Source organism: Nicotiana tomentosiformis, chromosome 2 (assembly GCF_000390325.3).
Source record: "Nicotiana tomentosiformis chromosome 2, ASM39032v3, whole genome shotgun sequence".
Classification (NCBI taxonomy): Eukaryota; Viridiplantae; Streptophyta; class Magnoliopsida; order Solanales; family Solanaceae; genus Nicotiana; species Nicotiana tomentosiformis.
Window position 1 is genome coordinate 181081185 of NC_090813.1, and position 22808 is coordinate 181103992.

Consider the following 22808-nt stretch of genomic DNA (forward strand, 5'->3'; position numbering starts at 1 on the left):
GTATTCACTCTATTTCTATTTGTATTCAATATATTTTACTATATTTCACTATATTTTAAAATTAAATGTATTCACTGTTTATATTATGTTCTATTTTAATATTTTTATTAAGCGTATTTTGATGTTTATATAATGTATTCATGCATAAATACATGTGTATTTAGTTGTATTAAAAAAATACAAACCTTCAAAATACATAAATACATACAAAAAATAATATATTTATATAAAAATATAATGTATTTGAATTAATTTGTACAGAATACAATACGTTTGTATCATTATATGTGACTAAATAGTAAAGAAGGGAAGAAAGTTCACCGGATATGGCATTTTTTGGCCAAACAAAATATTGTATACATTGTATTAAAACTAAAAATGGAGGCGAACAAAAACCCCAGCCCTCAAATCTTCTATGGTGTAAAGAATATTGCAATATTCGTGTAGAGGAATCCATTGCAATATCCGGCGTAGAGAAAGCCACAGTTTCTTTCTTTCTAATATTGCAGTACAAATCCATTGCAAATATCTGATGTAGAAACTAAGCAGTACAAATCCATTGTAATATCCGGCGTATAAACTAACCAAGTATTCTGCTCGAACAGAGAGAGAAGGAAGAGAGAGAGAAAGAAGAAAATTTTGTTGGGATTTTGAGAGAGAATGGTATGTTAATTGAAAGAAAGAGAGAGAAGGAAGAGAGAGAGAAAAGAAGAAAAAATTTGAGAGAGAATCTTGTGTTAATTGAAAGAAAGAGAGCAAAAACATAAATAACATATTTCATGTCTCAATAGTAGTATGTACTATTTTGTTATAAAATATAAAAGGTAGTTATAGAAAATAATATTTTAAAATAATTTTGATTTATAATAAATATGATGTATACCTTTACTACAGGAGTTAAAAACTTAAAATTTCCATAACACATACTATTCGAGGAGGTTTTAGGCCTTCTTGGCCTTTTACAATGTTAAATTTAAGAAAATATCTTTTTTAGATCTCTTATGTATAAATGAAAGATCTGTGAAAAAATAAATCTACCATATATAAAATAAGAGGTACAATCATAAAACTAAAAACAAGTTTGTAAAAGGCTAAAAAATCACACACCAATCATGTTATGTTGTAGAAATGTTGCTTTGTCAAATTGGTGACAGGGTGTATACTTACCCGGCCCATTTTATATTTTCTGGACAGCCTCTGCATCAGCTATTGGTTCCGTTTCTGTTTGAGAAATACTGCATCTCTTCTCCCTCACTCGCTCAACACCTCACTCAGCTGCTCCTTTCTCAAGTCTCAACCAGACCAAACATGTTTTTCCACATAGTATTAGAGAGAAACATGCAGCTTCATCCCCGTCACTTCGGCCGTGATCTTCGCGAAAAACTCGTCTCCAAACTCATGAAAGATGTAGAAGGCACTTGCAGGTTTCATTTTAAAAAAAGCAAACCCTAATTCATATCAAATTTTGCAATTTCCTTCTGATTTAACATTAAATTTGGTTTAAATTGATCGCCTAAGATTTTGGGGTTCTTCAGTGGTCGGCACGGTTTCATAGTGGCGATTACTGGGATCGAAAGCGTTGGGAAAGGTTTAATTCGTGACGGGACGGGTTTTGTTACGTTCCCAGTGAAGTATCAATGCGTTGTGTTTCGACCTTTCAAAGGTGAGATTTTGGAAGCTGTTGTTACCATGGTTAACAAGGTAAGAAATGTTTCATTGCACTAAAAATTTGTCATGATTCACATGGCTTGGAATAAAATTAAATAGTCGAATCCGCTAGTTTGGGATTCAAACTTAGATTAATTGATTGACCTATAGATATTTTCTTTATGACGGTGGTTGGCAAACAACTTATGTGCACCTTACTATTCCACCTAGTCCTTATAGTCAATTTGGAAGAAGGAGTACTCAAGCTCTACGTACTATCTCCCACTAGCACTTACCGGCCTTGTAGTCCATTAGGAAGAAGGAGAAATGAAGCTCTATGTACTACCTCCCACTAGCACAGTTACAAGGTAACTCTGCTTACCAAGGTTTAGGCAGATTGGAGAAAGTTAGCTAGTGTTTTATTAAAATGGATCATGATACATATAGGGCTCGAATAGAGTGGACTTGATGCTGATGAATTAAATAGTTGAATCCAACTTGTTTGGATTGAGACTAAGATTGATTGACTGACCTATAGATATATGATTGTCAAATATACAATGTTCATTACATTAAGGTTGGTCATGATTTCTATGTAGCGAATAAAGAATCTTCAATAGTGTATAAGGGATGTAGACAATCATATAGCTGACTCTAACTAGTTTGAGATTGAGACTTAGATTAATTGATTGATTGACTTACAATCTATTTTATGATTGTGAAATACTGTAGATAGGACTTATCCAAGGTTAGAAATTTTCATTGCATTAAAGTTGGTTATGATTTGCATAATATTGACATGAGTTGAGTTTAAATGGAGTAACAAGTTCAGTTACTGAGACATAGTAGTAGTTGTTGTAAAGTTGACAGCTTGAATAGTGTAGAATGGAGATAGGCTATCATATATCTGACTCTAACTAGTTTGGGATTGAAACATAGATTATTGATTGACATAGGACACATTATGAATATTTAATTAATTGGCCTATGCATATTTATGATTTTGGACATTGCATTTGCAAGGAAAAAGATTTCATTGTATTTATGTTAGTCTTGGTAGTGAACTCTAATTAGTTTTACAAGATAAATTAATTGCCGGTTAGGAATGAAATGGTCTCAATAGAGCAGAATGTATATAGAAGATTCATATATATAGCCGACTCCAAGTGGTTTAGGCGTAGTTGATCTATTGATTGATTGGTAAAGTTAATTAAGTTTTTTCCCTCTACCTATAGATACTTATATGTGTGGAATATTGCAGATGGGATTTTTTGCTGAAGCAGGGCCTGTGCAGATTTTTGTTTCAAATCATGTGAGTTTGTCTCGGATCTTGAATATTTAGACCAGCATATATTGCTGATCCGCATACCTGCTCTACTTCTTTTAGCATTGCATACCACTGGGGCACCCTGCTATATATGCATGAGTGTGATTTAAGTTATATCTTTGAAAATTTTGTAAAAGTTGTCTTGCCATCTTGAAAATTATTTATTAGTTGGCAGTGAAATTCTATATATTCGAATTATGTTTGTTATTTATATTTCAGAGCATCTCTGATATATGTAAAAGTAATTATTCTTTTCCCAGTTTATGCTAATATACACTCCATTTGATGCATGTGAAAGCTTACGTAGGACCTTTTTCTCACATTTGCTTGTGTCTGACCCTTGGATTTCCTGCAGTTGATACCAGATGACATGGAGTTTCAGTCAGGGGATGTGCCAAACTATACAACTTCAGATGGCTCGGTATGTAATATTTATTTGCTTCTATGTTGCTTAAATCCTCCAAAAATGCCGCTGCACCCATGTCGGATCCTTGATGACGTCCAATCCTACTCTCGACGTGAGTAATAGTACGGTCATTAGCAATAATAAACCCTACTAGGTTGGGGTCGAATCCCACAAGGAGTGTGGTGTGTGCTAGAGTGTCAAAATGTGTGAGAACTTGATGTTTCCTAATGCAAGCTCCAAACAAAAGAGTGATTGTTCAATTACTTCTAAAGACTTCTAAAATTACTAAACTAGGCTAGGAATTTTATCGAACACGTAGAGTGCAAGTAAAAATGGTTTGTTTTCTAATAAGAGAAAGACCTGGGTTATAACCTCAGTATGGCATAGTTAGTTCTTGGGTGTACTTAGCTTGCCTAAATACTTTGAATTAGTAATTATGATACAATTATTAGCTACCCACTAAATTTTTTCAACTCTAGCAAGCTTATCCCTAGAATGTTCTTCCAAACCCAAAGGAATGCACTAAAACCCAATTGATAATGAACCAAGTAGGGATCTCCCTGTTCCTAGTTTGATTTCATTAACCAAGCTTCATTAATTCCTTAATAAGCTCAAATCCTTGCTACTTGTTAACTACCCAATCCAATTTCCACCTTTCCAAGTTAGAAATAGACGACAAAGGGTTCAATTAGTGTTTGCAACTACCAAATTAACAATAAATCATGAAAACAAGTAAGATAATCACAACCCAAGTAATAATAAACAAGATAAACAAATACCCATTCACATTAATGCCATAAGAGTTTATAATCGTAGCTATAAAGCTTAGCTACTCATACTAGAAATGGAAAATAAAAGCTGGATGAAAAGATAAACATAATTAAAGACTAATAAAGTAAGAAAATCCAAACACAATGGTGAAGATCCTCCAAATCCTTGATGAACTAGGTTAAAAACTATTGTATTACTCCAAAGAATGAAAAATGACCTAAGAAAATGAGCTAAGATTCTATTTATAATAGCCGGAAAGTCTTGATAAAAATGCCTCTGCAGTGCTAAATCACCGAGTCGAAAATATTTCGTCTTCACGTTTTTGCTTCTCTTCCATTCAAGTCTTGCTTCCGATGATTTTTTTGTACTGAAATCGTGGAGCGGAAATATTCCGTCCACCTAGGCAGATTTTCAACTTTTTCAGGTGTCCAAAATCATGGAGCCGAAATTGTTTCCATTTTCAGACAAAGGAGATAACAAAAGAAAAGTATTGTGGTTAGGAAAAGGAAAGGAATAGACCAAGTATGCAGCGTAAAAATAGAAGATATACGTGACCAAATTTTTCAGGTATCCGTCCAGAAGAGTAGCAAGCTACCTTTCTTTGATCCCCCTTCCCGAGCAGGGAAGAGAACTATCTCCATGTTTTTTCTTAGTCTTATAGGCTTGAACATTTAACCAAAATTCTTCATTTTTTGGCTTTAAAAACGGTTCCACGATATAATATCACGGGCACAATTTCTGCTCTTTCTTCGGTTTTCCAATTCGTCCATCTCTCGCTCCAAATTCCATCTCTTTTATCCTTTTTGTTCAAATCCTTCATCAACTATTTACTTTAGGCTCGAACACCTGAAACCAACCAAATTAAGTTAGTTTAGTCCATTAAATTGTACTCAAAGAACCTTAAAACTCAAAGAAAGGTATGAATAAGTTGGCATTTTCGCCAACTTATCAACTCCCCAAATTTAAGCTTTTGCTTGTCCTAAAAGAAAAATAAAATGACACAAAACCTTAACACACCAAAGCATCCGAGTTTTATGACTTTGGGTGGTACCGCCAATTAATCAAAAACATGTGAGCCATCAACAAGAATTGTTAATTTCAAATTTCAAGATCAAATGCTAAATCATCATTAGAATCAAGAATCACACCATGACACCAAAGTTTCAAATCTTGTCTCTTCGTCACAAGGCAGCCCTTTTATCTCTCATTCATCTTCATTGGAAAATGACACACCTAGTCCAATTCTCAAGTTTTCATGTACCCTCGCAACAACAAAGGATCCCAAACACACAAGATTGCATTCAACACAAAAAAGGATATAATCAAAGAAATATTCTCTCTGTCTCTCAAAAGATGTTCAAGTGCACATCATTAGTAGTATAGGCTTGCCCGTCATGTAGATCTCAACTAATGCAGGCATATCTAATGAAGAATCACTTGGGCCAGGGCGGAGGATTCCAACTCAAGGTCTAGACTTGATAGATTCTTGACATCTCCCACATGGGATGAGCTGGTGCCGAACGTGCTGCAGATTCCTTTACCTAGGTTGACTTCAGATCATTTGCCTATTTTGCTAGATGGATGCAGAGGGAGAGGGGGTGCGTGCTCCCTTCCGATTCGAAAACATGTAGTTGAAAGTGCCAGGATTCGGTGACAAGGTGAAAGAATGGTGGACAAGCTACGGGGTATCAGGGACACCTTCATACCGTCTTTCGAAGAAACTCAAATTGCTCAAGGGAGATATTATTAGGTGGAATAAGGAGGTTTTTGGGAGGGTAGAGGTTAAAATGAGGGAGCTTATGCATGAATTGGGGGATTTAGAAAGAGGGAAAGGGGCGAGGGAGTTAGATGAATCTGAGAAAGAGAGATTGGGGGAGGTTAAGAGGGAAATAGTCGAGTTAGCAATAGCTCAGAAGACTAGTTGGCGGCAAAAATAGAGGGCGCTCTGGTTAAAGGAGGGGGATTCGAATACCAAGTTTTTCCATTGGGTGACGGTCGCAAATTGAAGGAGAAACTTCATAGAGTACTTAGTTGTGGATGGGGTGAGGATTGAGGGAGAGGAGGAGGTAAAAGGGGCGATAGTGGGGTTTTATGAGAACTTAGATAAAGAGGAAATTAGTAGGAGGCCGACTTTGGGGGGAATAGAGTTCAACCATACAGGGGAGGGAGACAGCGAGTGGCTAGAAAGGGTTTTCGAGGAGGAGGAGGTGCACGAGGCTGTGTCGAGTTGTGCTGGTGATAAGGCCCCCGGGCCTGATGGTTTCTCCAAGGCTTTCTTTCAGCTCTTCTGGGACACCATCAAGGGGGAGTTGATGGAAGCTATTGAATACTTCCATGCGAATGGTGTTTTCGAGAGAAGTATCAATGCTTCCTTTATTACTATTGTGCCTAAGAAAGAAGGTGCATCTTGTATCAGAGACTACATGCCTATTAGTCTCGTGGGGAGCATTTACAAGATTATTTCTAAAGTGCTTTCCAACAGACTAAAGAAGGTTCTTGACATGACTGTTTCGTCCTCCCAGAATGCGTTTGTGGAAGGTAGGCAGATCCTGGATGCTGCCTTGGTGGCAAATGAACTTGTAGACTCCAGAAGGAAAAATAGAAAACCCGGCTTACTATGCAAGTTGGACCTTGAGAAGGCTTTTGACCATGTCAATTGGGAGTTCCTGGACTTCATTATGATGCGGATGGGGTTTGGGGAAAGATGGAGGAGATGGATAAAGTTCTGTATTTCCTCAGTCAGATTCTCTGTCCTGGTTAATGGTAGCCCGTGTGGTTTCTTTGGAAGCTCCCGGGGTCTCAGGCAAGGTGACCCCCTATCCCCCATGTTATTCATTCTAGTGATGAATGCTCTGAGCAAAATGATGGATCGTGCGGCGGGCGGAGATTTCTTGAGAGGATTCTCAGCTCCTATTGGGGTTCTCAGTGCCCGAAAAGTCTCACATTTGCTTTTTGCGGATGACACACTGGTTTTCTGTGATGCCGATATGGATCAGTTGACCTACCTGAAGCAGGTCCTGCAGTGGTTTCAGTTAGTATCAGGACTCAAAATCAACATCGGCAAGTGTGAGATTTTCCCGGTAGGCGAGGTTACTAATATTGATGCCTTGTCTGGTGTTCTCAGATGCAAGGTGGGCTCCCTTCCCACTACTTACCTGGGCCTCCCTTTGGGCGCTTCATATAAGGATACTACGGTTTGGAATCCAGTGATCGAGCGGGTTGAAAAAAGATTAGAAGGGTGGCAGAAACGGTATTTGTCAAAAGGAGGTAAGGAAGTGCTTATCAAAAGCACTTTATCGAGTATGCCCACCTATTACTTATCACTATTGCAAGCACCGGTGAGTATCACAGAAAAACTGGAGCGACTTCAAAGGAACTTTCTGTGGGATGCGGCTGATGGAACTAGAAAGTTTCATCTAGTGAATTGGCAGACAGTCACTTCCCCAAAGAAGTGGGACGGACTTGGAGTGAAAAATCTTAGGGTATTTAACAGAGCTTTAATGGGAAAGTGGCTGTGGAGATTCGGGGTAGAAGAGCATGCTCTATAGAGGGAGGTCATAGTAGAAAAGTACGATTCAACGGGAGGGGGTTGGAGGACCAAGGCGATCACAACACCTTTCGGGTGTGGCATGTGGAGGAGCATCATGAAGAATTGGGAAGCATTCAGTGGCAACATCACTTACAGGGTGGGAGATGGAAGGAGAATCAGCTTTTGGAATCATAGGTGGTGTGGAGAGGATACTCTGAAGGTCTCCTTCCCCCACGTCTTCAGAGTTTCAAACCAGAAGGAACTGATGGTCCAACAAATTCGCAATGAGCATGAAAGGGGGGTAGTATGGGACCTCTCATTCAGGAGGAACATGCAAGATTGGGAGATTGCGGAGCTCCAAGTTTTGTTGGCACGGCTATACGGGCAAGACAGGCTTCAGCCATCCATCGACTCTTGGAGATGGGGCTTGTGTGGCGATGGTTTGTTTTACCGTAAAGTCCTTTTACCAGAGTATGTTGGTGAGAGAGAAGACTACTTTTCCATACTCATCGATCTAGATTCCTAAGGCGCCCACGAAAGTGTGCTTTTTTGCATGGCTAGCAGCGAGGGGAGTGATCTTGACTGCTGAAAATCTCCGAATAGAGGGGAATTACACTTGTTAGTTGGTGCTACATGTGCAAAAGCTCAGGGAAGAAGTTGATCACCTTATGTTGCATTGCCCTGTGTCCTCTGCTTTGTGGAGGGCAATCCTGAATCTTTTTTGGTGTTCAATGGGTGATGCCAAGCTCTGTAAAGGAAATGTTATATAGTTGGGGGCGGTTTTCGTAGAAGAAGAAAGCAAAAGGCGTGGAAGTTCGCCCCGTTAGCTCTCATGTGGGTAGTATGGGGGAGAAAAATAGGAAAGCTTTTGAGGAGATTGAGTCTTCTTTTTCACATCTTAAGAATAGTCTTTTATCTTTGATCGCTTTTTGGTGCACTCATTTAGCCCCTACTTGTATAGAAGATTGGGCGTCTTTTGTAGAGAATCATGTTCTGATGTAAATTCTCTACGTCTTTGGTATACTTCATGTATACAGGAGTTCTCTCCCTTTTGATTAATACAATTTACCTTATCAAAAAATCTAATGAAGAATCACATAGGGCTTAAGTGAGTTGTAATATAGGCTTTTGGTTAAGGGTAAGATATCAAGTTGGATACGTAGTGACTAAAGACTCCCCAAGCACTATAAATTGCAACATTTCAACGCACACTTCCTTGTCAAAATCTTTCCACACTTTTTGCTCATTTTTTCAATTTTATCATCTTGTCACCCCTTTTATTTCACGATTCTTTTTTTTTTTCAATGTTTTTTTTTTTTTATTTTTATATATATATATATATATATATATATATATATATATATATATTTGGAATGCATAGGTAGGGTACAAATATGGTAAGATGACTTTCACCATTAAATCAATTTCATTTATCTACAATATACTTTTCCTATCATCTCCCCCAAGCTTAGGCTAAAAGCCTAAGTTGTAGCTTCAAGTGCTTAAGAACGTAGCGACATCAAAATAGGTCAACACAAAGGGGAAAGGCTTGTAATATGGTTGCCAAACAAAAAGGCTAAAGGCTCAAGGGAGTTTGACTAGGATAAACATGCAATGGGTAGGCAATTCAAGGTACAATGTCACAACCTAAGCCCATAGCACGTATTGTCCGCATTGGCCTAGGCCCGCACAAATTTGTCTTTTTGGGTTACGCCACTTCGAGCCCCAAAAGCGCGCGTATCATGTGAACATGTGTCTTGCCTTATAAAGCTCTTCACTTCCTCTCCTATTCCAATGTGGGATTCGCCTAATATGACATGTGTACTCTCCTTCAGAAGCTTGCCAACCTAGAAGCCTGGCAGTCCTGCTTGACCTGTCCTCATCAGCCCGCCCTCCGTCATGGGCATCACATTCACCCCCTTTGGGCCTCAACGTCCTTGTTGAGAATTGCCCCACCATTGTATTGAGGGAAATTCGGCTCTGATACCAAAACTTGTAGCAACTCTTTTGGGAGGATGCCACTTACGAAACAAAAGCTAGTTTAATACTTACAACATTCAGAAGAAACTAATTTACAAAAGATATTCATAATAATTTTGTAGCAGAAATAGGCCTATGCGAAAAAGGTTTTAAAAGGGCGATATTTTTTTCATAATACACTTCGCAAAATTTCGTAAATGAATACAATATCAGAGTTTCAATTAAATGTGATAGTACCCTTCTGTTGAAGTAACTTCCTAATGAAATTATATTTTTCATTCAGCACCACCGCAAGTTCATATATACATGAATTTCAAACTTTGCTAATATAAAAAGAAAACTATTCTCCTCGTTTGTACATACTTACAAAGCAAAAACTTAGTACATGACAGGAATTGAGTTTTTAGCATACCCTAAAACAACAAAACAAGTCACAAAGTTAAAGTTACAAGCTTATGGTCTTGTGGTCCAAACAAACCTCCAAAATTTCATACATAAGTGTAATATATGGATGATGTACAAGTCCCAAAATTATACAATTTTTTTTTTTTGATGAAGTAAGTAATTATCATTAATAAAAGACATCCAGAAGATGCAGAATACAAGGCAGCCAAAAAGTTAGCTCTAGAACTATGTCTATGCTAGAATTAAGGAGCTAACAAAATCCAAAAAATTATCAACATTGTTTACATGGGAATGAAAATGCCAGCTAAACAGTCTAACTAAGCATCTGGCCTTAATAGTGTATGTTGGGGTTGCATCTGCTATTCCTTTCAGTCCAGACACTCCAAAAGATTGCGGCTGGGATCATCCTCCAGATCCTTTTTGTTGGTTTTATCAACTCTCCAAAAATGCCAACTAATAAATGCTTCCTTAATGTTCTGAGGCATGACCCAATGTAAACCTAAAATAGAAAGGAAAAAGTTCCAGAGATCAACTGTGAGAGGGCAGTGTAGAAATAGGTGGCTGACATTCTCTGAACTTTGGTAGCACAAATAACATCTGTTCACTAAGGTTATGCCTCTTTTGTTGAGGTTGTCCTGTGTTAAGCATGCTCAATTAAGTGCTATCCAAGAAAAGCATGAGACTTTCAGAGGTAATCTAATCTTCCACACATGTTTCCATGGCCAATCCTCCAGGATGCCATTCTGAGAGCACGGAAGATAGTAATCAGCTTTGACTGTGTACCTCCCTTCTTTAGAGCTTCCCCACAAGATTCTGTCAGGTAGATGTAGACTAAAGCTATAGTCTTTCAAGGCTGCAAGGAGAGTGAGTAGGTCATTGATTTCCCAATCTTGAAGATTCCTGCTGAAGTGGGGTTCCAACTGTTGTTTTCTCTCTATTGGGCAATAGAAACATCCTTGTTACATGCAAGCTGATATAACCCCGGGTAGGATTCCTGTAGGGTTGTGCTGCCAATCCATTTGTCTTTCCAGAATTTGATATGTTGACCATTGCCAACTCTGAAGGATGTGTTCTGGAAAATTCGTTCTTGTGACTGCTGATGTGTTTCCAAACTCCAACCCCATGTGGTAATGTGCTTTCCTTGGTACACCAGCGGCCTTGAGCACCAAATTTAGCATCTATAATTGTCTTCCAATAACCTACCTCTTGTTGCCCATACCTCCAAAGCCATTTCATTAACATGCTTTTGCTGTGATTCTTCAAATTTTTGATACCCAAACCCCCTTGGATTTTTGGCAGAGTGACTTTGGACCATTTCACCAGTGAAAACTTTTGAGTTGTGCTGTTTCCATCCCATAGAAATCTTCTCCTCAATTTATCCATCTGCTTCAGAACTGAGCTTGGCATGGGGTATAGTGACATACAGTAAGTTGGAATACTATCAAGAACACTGTTGATCAATGTGAGTCTGCCGCCCAATGAAAGATATTGCATTTGCCATGTTGCCAACTTCTTTTCCATTTTCTCAATGATGCCACCCCAAATATCTACTGACTTAAATTTTGCTCCTAGGGGCAGCCCTAGATAGGTGGTAGGTAGCCTATTTTGCAATATAGTAAGTCTGCCAGCTCCTCTAGATTAGGGACTTCATTGACAAGATAAATGATGCTCTTAAGCATGTTAATGTGCAAACCAGAAAGAGATTCAAAAATCAGTAGAGTGAGGTTTAGATATGATACTTGAGAACTCTCAGCTCCACAGAATACTAGGGTGTCATCAGCATACAACAAGTGAGAGATAGTGACTGCATTGTCAGGGTTCCTTCCTACTTGGAATCCTTGTATCCATTGCATTTCTTTGGCTTTCTCCATCATTTGAGTGAGTCCGTCCATTGCTAGTATAAAGAGGAAAAGGGAGAGGGGGTCTCCCTGCCTTGGGCCTTTTTCGGGGGAGAAGAAACCTACAGGACTTCTGTTAACCAGCACTGAGTATTTGACTGTGGATATGTTGAAAAAAATCCATCTTAGCCACTTGTCTCCAAATCCCATCTCCTTCAGAATGTTGATGAGAAACGACCTAATTTAATTGGTCAAAAGCCTTTTCAATAACCAACTTGCACAATATCCCAGCTTCTCCAAAACTTCATTGGCTATCAAGGAAGCATCTGTTATTTGTCTATCTTTCAAGAAAGCACTTTGTTGACCTGAAACAAGTTTGCCAATAATCTTCTTGGGTCTTTCAGCCAGAATTTTAGCAGTTATCTTGTACACGTTGCCTATTAGACTAATAGGTCTGAAATCCCTTAACTCTATTGCTCCTTTCTTCTTAGGTATAAGTGCAATGAATGTGGCATTGCAAGATTTTACCATATGACAATGCTGATGATAGTAATTAAGAGTATTCAAAATATCTGCCTTGATGAAAACCCAGCACTGTTGAAAGAAAGCCATAGAATACCCGTCAGGCCTTGATGCTTTATCAGGGGCACATGCTTTCAAAGCTGCCAGAAACTCTAATTCATCAAATGGTGCTTCTAACCCTTCACTCTCCTCAGTGGTTAAAGAAGACAACCCTCCAAAGTTAGTTGTAGGCCTCCAAGGTTCCAACTCATGGTATAGTTTCTGATAATAATCTAAGATTTCTTCCTTGATGCGTATCTTGTCTTCAATTATGGCGTCACCCACTTTGAGTTTGTCAATATGATTGTTTCTTCTCTGAGAGTTTGCCATTCTTTGAAAATACTTGGTGTTCCTATCTCCCTCCTTCAGCCATAAACACCTAGATTTTTGTCTCCAGGATGTTTCCTCTGCAATTGCAATCTGTTGGAGTTCTAGTTGCAGGTTGAAAGCTTGCAATTTTTCCTCTGCAGTCTGTGCCCTATGTTCTGCTATTTGCTCCAGCATTCCCAGTTCTTCAAGAGCTCTGTCTCTTTTTGTTTCGATCTTGCCATAAATCTCCTTGTTCCATTTTTGTAATGGCCTTCTTAAGGCTCCTTAATTTCTGAGATAGTATGAAGTCAGGAGAGCCTCTAATTGTGTAGGACTGCCACCAACCTTTTACTAAGTCCAGGAAACCTTCGGTTTAAAGCCACATATTCTTGAATTTGAAATAAGATGGTGAGTTTTCCGGTCTCCACTCCAACATGATTGGTTTATGGTTAGAAATAACTCTAGGCATTACAGTTTGCTTTACAGCTTTGAATGTGTCACTCTATTCAGTAGAAATCAGGAATCTGTCAATTCTTGAAGCCTGAAGTTGATCCTCCCCTCTTGACCAAGTGTATTCTGCTCCTTGTAATGGTATATCAATCAGGCTTAAGTCTAGAATTGTGTCAGAAAAGCCCTTCATTGCTTTGGACCTCCTTGTGCAGTTAAGTCTTTCACTTTCAACCCTACATACGTTGAAATCACCACCAATTACCCATTGATCAGACCAAAGCCCTCTGATTGATGCTAGTTCATATCTTATTTTAGTTCTTTTTGGGTTTGAGTGAGGTCCATAGACTCCTCTGAACACCCAGTTGAAGTCTTCTGCTAAGCTCTCGAATCTGCAAGATAATGTGAATGTTCCAGATTGGGAATCAACACAGTGCCAAAATCTCTTGTTCCACATAATTAGAATCGCCCCTTTGGTGTCACATGCAGGAAGATCAACCCATGACACCCATCTGCTTCCCCAAATTTCCCTGATCAATGAAGTGCTCCAGTTTTCAATTTTAGTCTCCTGTAAACAGAGAATGTCCAGCCCCAGTTTCGGGGCTAAACTCTCTAAAGGTCAACAATAGGAATAAGAGAAGTACGCTAAACTCTCTCCACCAACTGCTTCGCTGCTTTATTTGGTACGAGGCTGTGACCAATGGGTCTTGGAGGTGCTCGGTCCTCCTGCAGAATCTGGATATCGAAGCCTAAGTCCCCCACTTCGAGATTCAAGTTCGCCGGAGTTGTCCCGTTTGAGTTCTATCTGCATCGATGTAGCCTCCACACTTGTCGCCTACAAATATGAAAGTCTCCGGTGACCAAGCGTGCAGAGGTATCCCAAAAGCTTTAATCCGTCGATTCTTCGACCTGCTGCCCGTATCTTCTGTTCCGATGATCGGCGACCACCACGTTAGCGACTGATGTCTGCCGTTCCAAAACCAGTCCTCAACTTTGATTCTTATCGCCTCTTGGCTAGAAGGGAATTCAAATAAGAAGCGATTGTGATCTATTGGGGTAACTCTGAGCCCTGCTGAGATTTTCCATCTTGTAGTGAACCATTTTTGAATGGTTTCTGCATTAGGACTGTAGTGGAAGGGGTCATTGAAAACCCCAACTAAGCTCGTGGAAAGTGGGTGTGTATCCGCCATTGTCACTATGTTAGAGCTTGAACTCGTGGGGGCATCCGGCCAACTTCCTATTCTTGCTGCTTCGTGATATTATCTTAACATTGGAGCTGGAGGTTTGATAGGGAATATTTTTTTTGTTTTCTCCGGGAAGCGTAGAATCTTCTCTGTTATTGCGTCCCAACCCTTGTTGTAATCAATCTCTGGAATGATCACCGCCTTCTTTCTCCCCCTTGCCATACCTCAATTCTTACAAATCTGCCATGAATGTTGTAGTTTTGATAGACCCTGTAAAGATATTGTTGTTGTGTTCTCCCCCATCTTCTGTGTAGATCGCCTGCTCCGTTTGAAGTTCATTTTAAAGTATCGCAGACCCATCTGAGACTAGGTTCATCAATATTAATGCTGCTGGTAAACCGCCTGCCTCTCTCAGTGAGAGATAACCACCGAGAAAGATCATCCCTAATATTAATGACTTCGAAAAACTTGTCCCCTGAAATAAAGAAAGTTTTTTCCTCCATAATAGAAATAATTCTGCCGCAGAAAAGGATTCACCGGAGAGAAAATCAGAGTGAATAATCACATTTCCCAAGTCAGAGAAAAAAAATCATTTTTTTGTGCTCTTTTCCATAAATTCCAAGATTGTTTTTTCAAAATTATACAAAACTTTGATGCGTATGCAAATGTGATCTTCACTAAAGCTCCCAAAAGTCTATCCAAATGGCCATCTTCAAATCTTTTCCGGAACATTACCTACGATTGAAAACAACTATCTCTAAGCATAGAGCTTAGTGGTGTATAATCTTTGGGCTTAGAGCCATTAGATTCTCCAATTCCCTTATCAGTCATACATAGCTCAACAACAACAACATACCCAGTATAATCCCACAAGTGGGGTCCGGCATACATAGCTCAAATGAGATAAAAGAAATCATGTAAACAAGTTTATCAAAAGTATCAAATATTAAATCCCGAAGAGTTTCCAAATAAAGATGTTTCAAGTTTATACACAAACCTTGGTGTTATACCACACAATATGTTCTACCACAACTTGAGGAGTTCAAATCTTCTATGCTATAGACCAAACCAACTTGTCCACTTCCTCAAACAATTCCTTTTAGCTTGTACAAGAGTATATATACACCTTAAATACACAATAAAATACCTATTTAGGTTCAATGAATCAGAATGTCGAAACTAAACATGATATTGGTGAAAATCACCTTAAACATTTATAACAGAAATTCTGGACAGCAGAACTGTTTTGTATTGCGACTCAGTTTTGAGGAGGTAAACGGAAAACTAGACTTTGTGGACTTCATGAAAGTTGTAGATATATGTCTAGGGGTTCCAGAGAAATTAAATCACCCCAATATCAGTTTCGTACAAAAAGTTATGCTCAAGATACTAACAATAGTACAAGGAGAGTTTGTATTTTGGAGCCTGAACAAAAGTTATAGAGCTATGGAATAGCTTTCCAGAATAGCTTGGCTCACTTAAAACAAAGTTTTATACAAGGAGTAAGGTTGCCCAATGGGACGAGCCGGGACGGTGGCGGGACGGGCCTTAAACGAGACGGGATAAACGGGACGACCCGGTAGGCCCATCCCATCCCACTAACAAACGGGATGGGACGGGACGGTTCGTGGGCCCTAAGTGGGCCTTTTTAAAAAAAAAATCTTTTAATTATTTAAGCATTAAATTTGGCAACGGCTAATTTTTTATAGATAGCAACGGTTTTTTTTTAAAATTGACAATGACTAAGTTTTTAATTGCAACGGCTAGTTTTTTGACTTATTTAATAAACTTAAAACTTAATAAATTATAAAGAAACTAAGTAAAAAATTATAAAATATTAAAACAAAAGACTTGTCATACTAATATTTGCAAAGAATGCAAAAAATATTATTAATAGAACTTTCAAATTTCACATACAAATACAAGTCTTTTGAAGAGCACCTAATCTACGCAGCCACCTTATAGGATGGGTTCTGTTTGAACTAGGTCTCTTATTAGCCAATTACAAATTATTATACTAATATTTGCAAAGAATGCCGTTGGCCAACGGCTTTTTTTCAAAAAATAAAAAATAAAAAATCACGCGGGCTGGACGTGACCGGACGTCAACTGGCCGGCCCACCGGGACAAAATGGGCAGCCCGTCCCATCCCATGTCCTGTTTACTATGGGCCCAGTCCCATTTAAGAGTAAGTGGGCCGGGCCGACCCGTCCCGTTGGACAGCTATAACAAGGAGATATGCTAAAATACTAACAGTTGTCCAGTTCAAAAACGGGTTTGGTAAAATTACCTCAAAAGTAAGACGTAGCTTGTGTCTCGAACAAGACAAGTCTTATTGGTGATTTGGTGGGAGAATTTGATGAGAGGAGGGGAGTTTTGGGGTTTTCTTTTGCCGGAGAAAACGAATTTGAGGAGATGGTTAAAGATATTTCACAAGGGTGATATATATCACCTTGGATAAGGATGAAACAAAAAGGTGGCTGCCCAAACTTTTACTTCTTTGGATAGATATGAAATGGTGGCTGCCCAAAACATTAAATATCCAATGTATTTGATAATAAATTTATCAAATTATAATAAGTGTTAAACATAGCAACACCGTGAAGCTTCCTTGTAAATATTAACACAATCTACAGTAAGCAATTTTCATATAACGTCAAATTTACGTAGGGAGTACGAAATAAATATATCCTTACTATAAAGATATGATCAATTGTCAATGGATTCAACAGGATCTTCATGTGATGGATCTGAGCGATATCTTCTAAGCATAGAAACATGGAAGACATTGTGGATCTTATATAACTCCGGTGGAAGAGCTAGTTTATATGCAACTGGACCAACTCCCTCAAGTACTTCATATGGTCCAATAAATCGAGGACTAAGTTTTCCTTTTTGGCCAAATCTTGGCGCATGAGATAAAAGAGCTTAGAAACGAGAAAATTCCATTAGTGAAAGTCCTATGGAGAATTCATTCTGGTAAAGAAGCTACTGGTAAAGAAGCTACTTGGGAGCGAGAAGAGGACATGTGTGTTCGATATCCACTAGTATGAGGTAAATTACGAGACGAAATTTCTTTAAGGGGGAGAGAGTTCTAACATCCACAAATTTCTAAACTAATACTTGCATTTTCAATTGACCATATTTTTATAATAAGGATATATTTACTTCGTAATACCTACGTAAATTTGACGGTATATGCAAATTGCTTAATTTAAATTGTGTTAATAATTACAAGGAAGTTTCATGGTGTTGCTATGTTTAACACTTATTATAATTTTGATAAATTTGTTATGAAGTACATTGGATATTTAATGTTTTGGGCAGCCACCCTTTCATATCTATCCAAAGAAGTAAAAGTTTGGGCAGCCACCTTTTTGTTTCATCCTTATCCAAGGTGATATATATCACCTTTGTGAAATATCTTTAACCATCTTCTCAAATTCGTTTTCTCTAGCAAAAGAAAACTCCTCTCCTCTCATCAAATTCTCCAACCAATTCACCAACAAAACTTGTCTTGGTTGAGCCACAAGGTACTTCTCACTTTTGAGGTAACTTTATCAAACCCATTTTTGAACTGGACAACTGTTAGTATTTTTTAACATTTTTCCTTGTATAAAACCCCGTTTTAAGTGAGCCAAGCTATTCTAGAATGCTATTTCTTAGCTCTATAACTTTTGTTCAGGTTCCAAAACCTAGTTTTGCTTGTATTTACCTGAGAAAGAGTGGTGAAGTACAGGGCAGCTGCCAAGATTTCTGTTTTACAAACCTTCTATGTATTACTGTTAGTATCTTGAGCATAACCTTTTGTACAAAATTGATATTGGGGTGAGAAGCTTATGAAATGGATCAAAGAAGTTAAAAATGGAGAATAAATTGATTTTAAATTGAGGGAGGATGGTGTCCTATTTTATCATAATAAGTTATGTGTTCCTAAAGATAACAACTTGAGGAAGGAAATTTTGATAGAAGCACATACTTCACCATATGCAATGTATCCTGGAGGTACTAAAATTTACCAAACCATCAAAGAACACTATTGGTGGAATTGTATGAAGAAAGACATTGCGAAATTTATTTCTAAATGCTTAGTTTGTCAACAAATAAAGGCCGAGCATCAAGTCCCAGCTGGTTTGCTACAACCCTTGTCGATACCAGAGTGGAAATGAGAAAGAATAACTATGGACTTCCACACACTCAAAGAAATCATGATGCAATTTGGGTTGTAGTTGATAGCCTAACCAAGAGTGCTTATTTCTTGGCCATTAGAGTGGACTACCCACTTGAACGTTTAGCAGAATTATACGTTAATGAGATTGTGAGGTTGCATGGAGTTCCTGTGGAGTTCCTGTTTCTATTGTATCTGACCGAGACCCAAGGTTTACATCCAGATTTTGGACTAGCTTGTAAGAAGCTTTGGGTACTAGGTTGAATTTTAATACTTCTTTCCATCCTCAAACAGACAGCCAGTCCGAGAGGGTAATACAAATCTTGGAAGATATGCTTCAAGCCTGTATTATTGAGTTTGAGGGTTATTGGGACAATAAAAAAGAGTTCTTTTAGTCCATTGGCTAGAAATTGGGTGAACTTTGTTCTTGGGAGACTTAAGCCGTGCAAGAATGATGATGAGATTTCACGGGCAATTCGAACTGCAACCATCATAAAAAAAAGGGCCCATTGACGTTGGGGAAGATATGAGAGCTGAGATTCTGTTAGCATGCAAGAAGGATAAGAAGGTCAAGTCATTGCATTTCCCGTGGGCTCTTACGGAGTTGATGAAGAAAGTACAAGTGCCTTAGTCAAAGGTTGAAATTACAAGGTCCCAAGAATGTGAATTTATTTTCATTAAAGGATGATTCAAAACCTTCCAAGAAGAAGAAGACAGAGTCCACCACATTTGATATGTTGCCATCTACCTTGGGGGCTAGCCAGTCTGATGAGCTAGTCCCCACTATATCACCAGTCGTTGCTCTATTTCCAGGCTTCTGCCACAGAAGCAGGAGACCTGTCCACTACAGTCTTGCCATCTAAATGTCCAACCACGAAAGCTCCAGATCAAGCTGTATCCAAAGCTCTTACATCCATCTGCAAGCAATTAAAAGAATGTTAAGAACACGGTGAAGCTGATAAATGTGAATACTAAAGGAGCTTTCTTTTGCGCAATAAAGTCAATTCTAACAAAGCTGTACCAAGTCTTAGCAAATCAAGCTGAAAAAGCCAAAGAGAAGGTTAGAGATGAACAACTAGAAAAGCTTGAAAAGACAGTCCATGACATGGATGGAAGACTTGGTAAAATTGAAAAGGCAATCCAAGTTGGCTTACCAGAGATGCGTGCAACAGTGACAAAAATTTTCCGTAGAGATAGCTCAATTCAGGAAAGATTGGCGTCCCACAACTGAAGAAACGACTGATGTTGCTTTGAAGTAGTTTGCAACCATTAAAAACTTAGTCCACCATTGAGGACAATGCTAGTTTTTAAGTGTGGGGGAGGGAGTTCAAAACTTGTACATATTGCATCTTTTATTTTTGATTTGTTTTTTTATGTCTACTTTGTTTATATTTTCGCTTTCGTAGTTAACTTCTTTAGCATATGTACAAGTGGGAATACGAATCAATTTCGGCTCCACGATTTTGGATACCTAAAAAAATTGAGAATCTGTCTAGGTGGACGGAATATTTATGGCATCACGATTTCACTCCACGAAAATCACCTAAAGCAAGAATTGAACTGAAGAGAAGCAATTTCGACTCGACGTTTTTGCTTCTCTTCCATTCAAGTCTTGTTTCAGGTGATTTTCATGGACTGAAATCATGGAGCTGGAAATATTCCGCACACCTAGGCAGATTCTCAGCTTTTTCAGGTGTCCAAAATCGTGGAGCCGAATGCCTACTCGTTTTTCTTTAGTCTTTTAGGCTTCAACACTTCACCAAAGTTCTTCATTTTTGGATTTCAGAACCGGCTCCACTATATAAATTGGTGGCCCCAATTTCTCCTCCTTCAGTTTTCCAATTCTTCAATCTTTTGTTCCAAATTCCATCTCTTTTCATCCTTTTTGATCACATCCTTCAACTGTTTCCTCTAAGCTAAGCTCAAACACCTGAAACCAACCAACTTAAGTTAGTTTAGGTTATTAAGTCGTACTTAAAGAACCTTGAAACTCAAGAAAAATGTATGAATAAGTTGGCAAAATGCCAATTTATCTATCCTCCAAAAATGCACTAATTTAGGAGGATCCACACGAGTGCCGCAACATTTTCGGAGGATCGGGCACATAGATTTGCTTTGCTTACTCTGACTATTCCTTTTCAAAAAATTCAGCTAATAGGTGTAACTCAATAATTGATTTATTTATCTGTTGCAGGTTAAAATTCAGAAGGAAAGTGAAGTTAGATTGAAGATTATTGGTACACGTGTTGATGCCACAGAAATTGTATGTCATCAGCTTTCCTCTTAATTTTGTGAAATTTCCTAGCGACCTTGAGTGATGCCCTAAAATTTTGATAATATTTTTACTATGTACAAAGTTTCCCACATTAGGTAACAAAAGTTGATTTTTTCCGATATGGTAACATCGTGATTCGAACCCGCAACTGTAAGGTTGGAGGTGGTAACAAAAAGCTGATTTTCTTCCATGATTCAACAAATAGCTGTTATAGAAAAATAGTTGTTAGAGACATTTGCTCTGGCCTCTTTCTAGTTAGTTGTCATTATGAAGATCCATATAGTTTTTAATGTTGACCTCCCTTGTGAATAACTTTTACTAAATTTCGATAGTCATGAAGTTTGGATTTGTTATGTCACTTTTAGCTAGTGAATCCATGTTTTATTTATTTTTGGGGTGGGATGAGGGGTTTCTATCGAGGGACATTAAGTGGCTAGGATAAAACTAATATGACTGGAGAAGGTCCTGAAGCGGAGAAGGAATATCTGGATGAAATTGAGATACTAGGAAGCCGACTATTATGCTAAGTCAGTCTCAGTTTGTCACCCCCCTCCCCCCCCAAAAAATAAATAAAATAAAAAATCTTGTGGTTGGGATATGATCCCAAAGGGAAGTGGGGTAAAGTCTAAATGCCGATGCTGTTAATTCCTCTTTGGATAATAGATACTGTTACCGGTACTCTTGTAATCGGTTTAATTTGTACTTTACTTTAGGTTTGTATTCCAGAATGGGTTTATTCTTGTTGTAATCGAATGATAATATTAATTTGCCAACATGAGAGTGTAAGAATTCAATGAGATTCCATTCTTTGTTAGATTCGAAGGGGAAGGCCACGTTGAGTTCTTAAGAATCATAATATTTTTTTTCTGAATGATAATAGGAAAGGGAGAAGGAGAAAAGGACCATAGGCACTGCAACTTTTTTATCAAGGATATACAAGCATAGGTTCCTAAGATAGTTTCAAGCAAAAATAAGAACTCCAACATTTTATATTTACTTGTGTTGCATGGATTCTTCGTTATCTCCCTCACATTTTGGTTCCCGTGTCCTGTTTCAGTTCTGTATTGGTACGATAAAGGATGATTTTCTGGGTGTGATCAGTGATCCAGGTGCAAATGCTTGAAATGCGCACATACTTGACCTTTGTATATAGCTGCTCCTGTACCTTTTTGAGGAGAAGTGATGTTTTCATGGTTGAAATATTGTAATAGAAGCTTCATGTAATTTCCTCTTTAGAACGAAACCCAGATCGAGTTGATTTGTATCTGCAGCTAGATTCCAAGGTAAGGTTTGTCTCCTCCTTACTTGTACTTACCTCTTTCCTTTTTGAGGTACCATTAATTTAAGTCCACACTGGTGTTCCGCCTGGGTGGAGATGTTCATCTCCAATTTATGCTTCTATATTTGAAAACATAAAAGGTTATATCTCTGGTTATGTGGGTTAATGATGCATTTCAACAGTGTTTTCAATTGAATGAGATATCTGTTGAGGGTCATATTTGTTGTTTTTCTCCTATTATGACCTTTTTGATTTCATGGAACAAATGAGCTTAAGGTTTGTGAACCAGTGACATCAAATAGGTAAGAATTCTGCTATTCTACTTTTAGGGATTGACGCTAATATGTTCTGCTCCGTTTAGAAAGGAATGGTACTACTATAAGCTTTTCATTGGACAGAAATCTTATTGCATGATTAAGACACAAGTTCCAAAAGTCTTTTTTTTTTTTGCATGTAAAGCAAACATAATATTTTGGGTTTGATTAGTAATCAAGCAAATATTTTTAAAAAAAAGATTTTAAGTTAGGCACTTGCCTTATGATCTATTTATTTATGTCAAATTAACCCAACTTATCTTGGCCTAAAACAAACTATGAGCAGGTTATATATTGACATGTTTTAATCCTTTCAAATTTTGTTCAGAATGATACCTATTCAACTGAAGTTTAATCACAAAGAAAAA

At 38.1% G+C, this 22808-nt stretch overlaps 1 protein-coding gene across 1 annotated transcript; it reads left to right on the forward strand.

The window, feature by feature from the left end:
* The first annotated feature begins 1104 nt into the window (after nucleotides 1-1104).
* Nucleotides 1105-22343, forward strand: LOC104087420 (DNA-directed RNA polymerase II subunit RPB7-like). The gene is made up of 6 exons (XM_070196359.1): nucleotides 1105-1424; nucleotides 1536-1701; nucleotides 2909-2959; nucleotides 3330-3395; nucleotides 20767-20835; nucleotides 21905-22343. The coding sequence occupies exons 1-6, from the start codon at nucleotides 1129-1131 to the stop codon at nucleotides 21968-21970; spliced, it is 714 nt and encodes a 237-aa protein (XP_070052460.1). The 5' UTR covers nucleotides 1105-1128; the 3' UTR covers nucleotides 21971-22343.
* The last annotated feature ends 465 nt before the right edge of the window (nucleotides 22344-22808 follow it).

Coding starts and splice junctions, on each gene's coding strand:
- LOC104087420 (XM_070196359.1), top strand. CDS start 1,129: ATGTTGCTTTGTCAAATTGGTGACAGGGTGTATACTTACCCGGCCCAT. Junction 1,425..1,535: donor GATGTAGAAGGCACTTGCAG/GTTTCATTTTAA, acceptor GGGGTTCTTCAG/TGGTCGGCACGGTTTCATAG. Junction 2,960..3,329: donor AGATTTTTGTTTCAAATCAT/GTGAGTTTGTCT, acceptor GATTTCCTGCAG/TTGATACCAGATGACATGGA.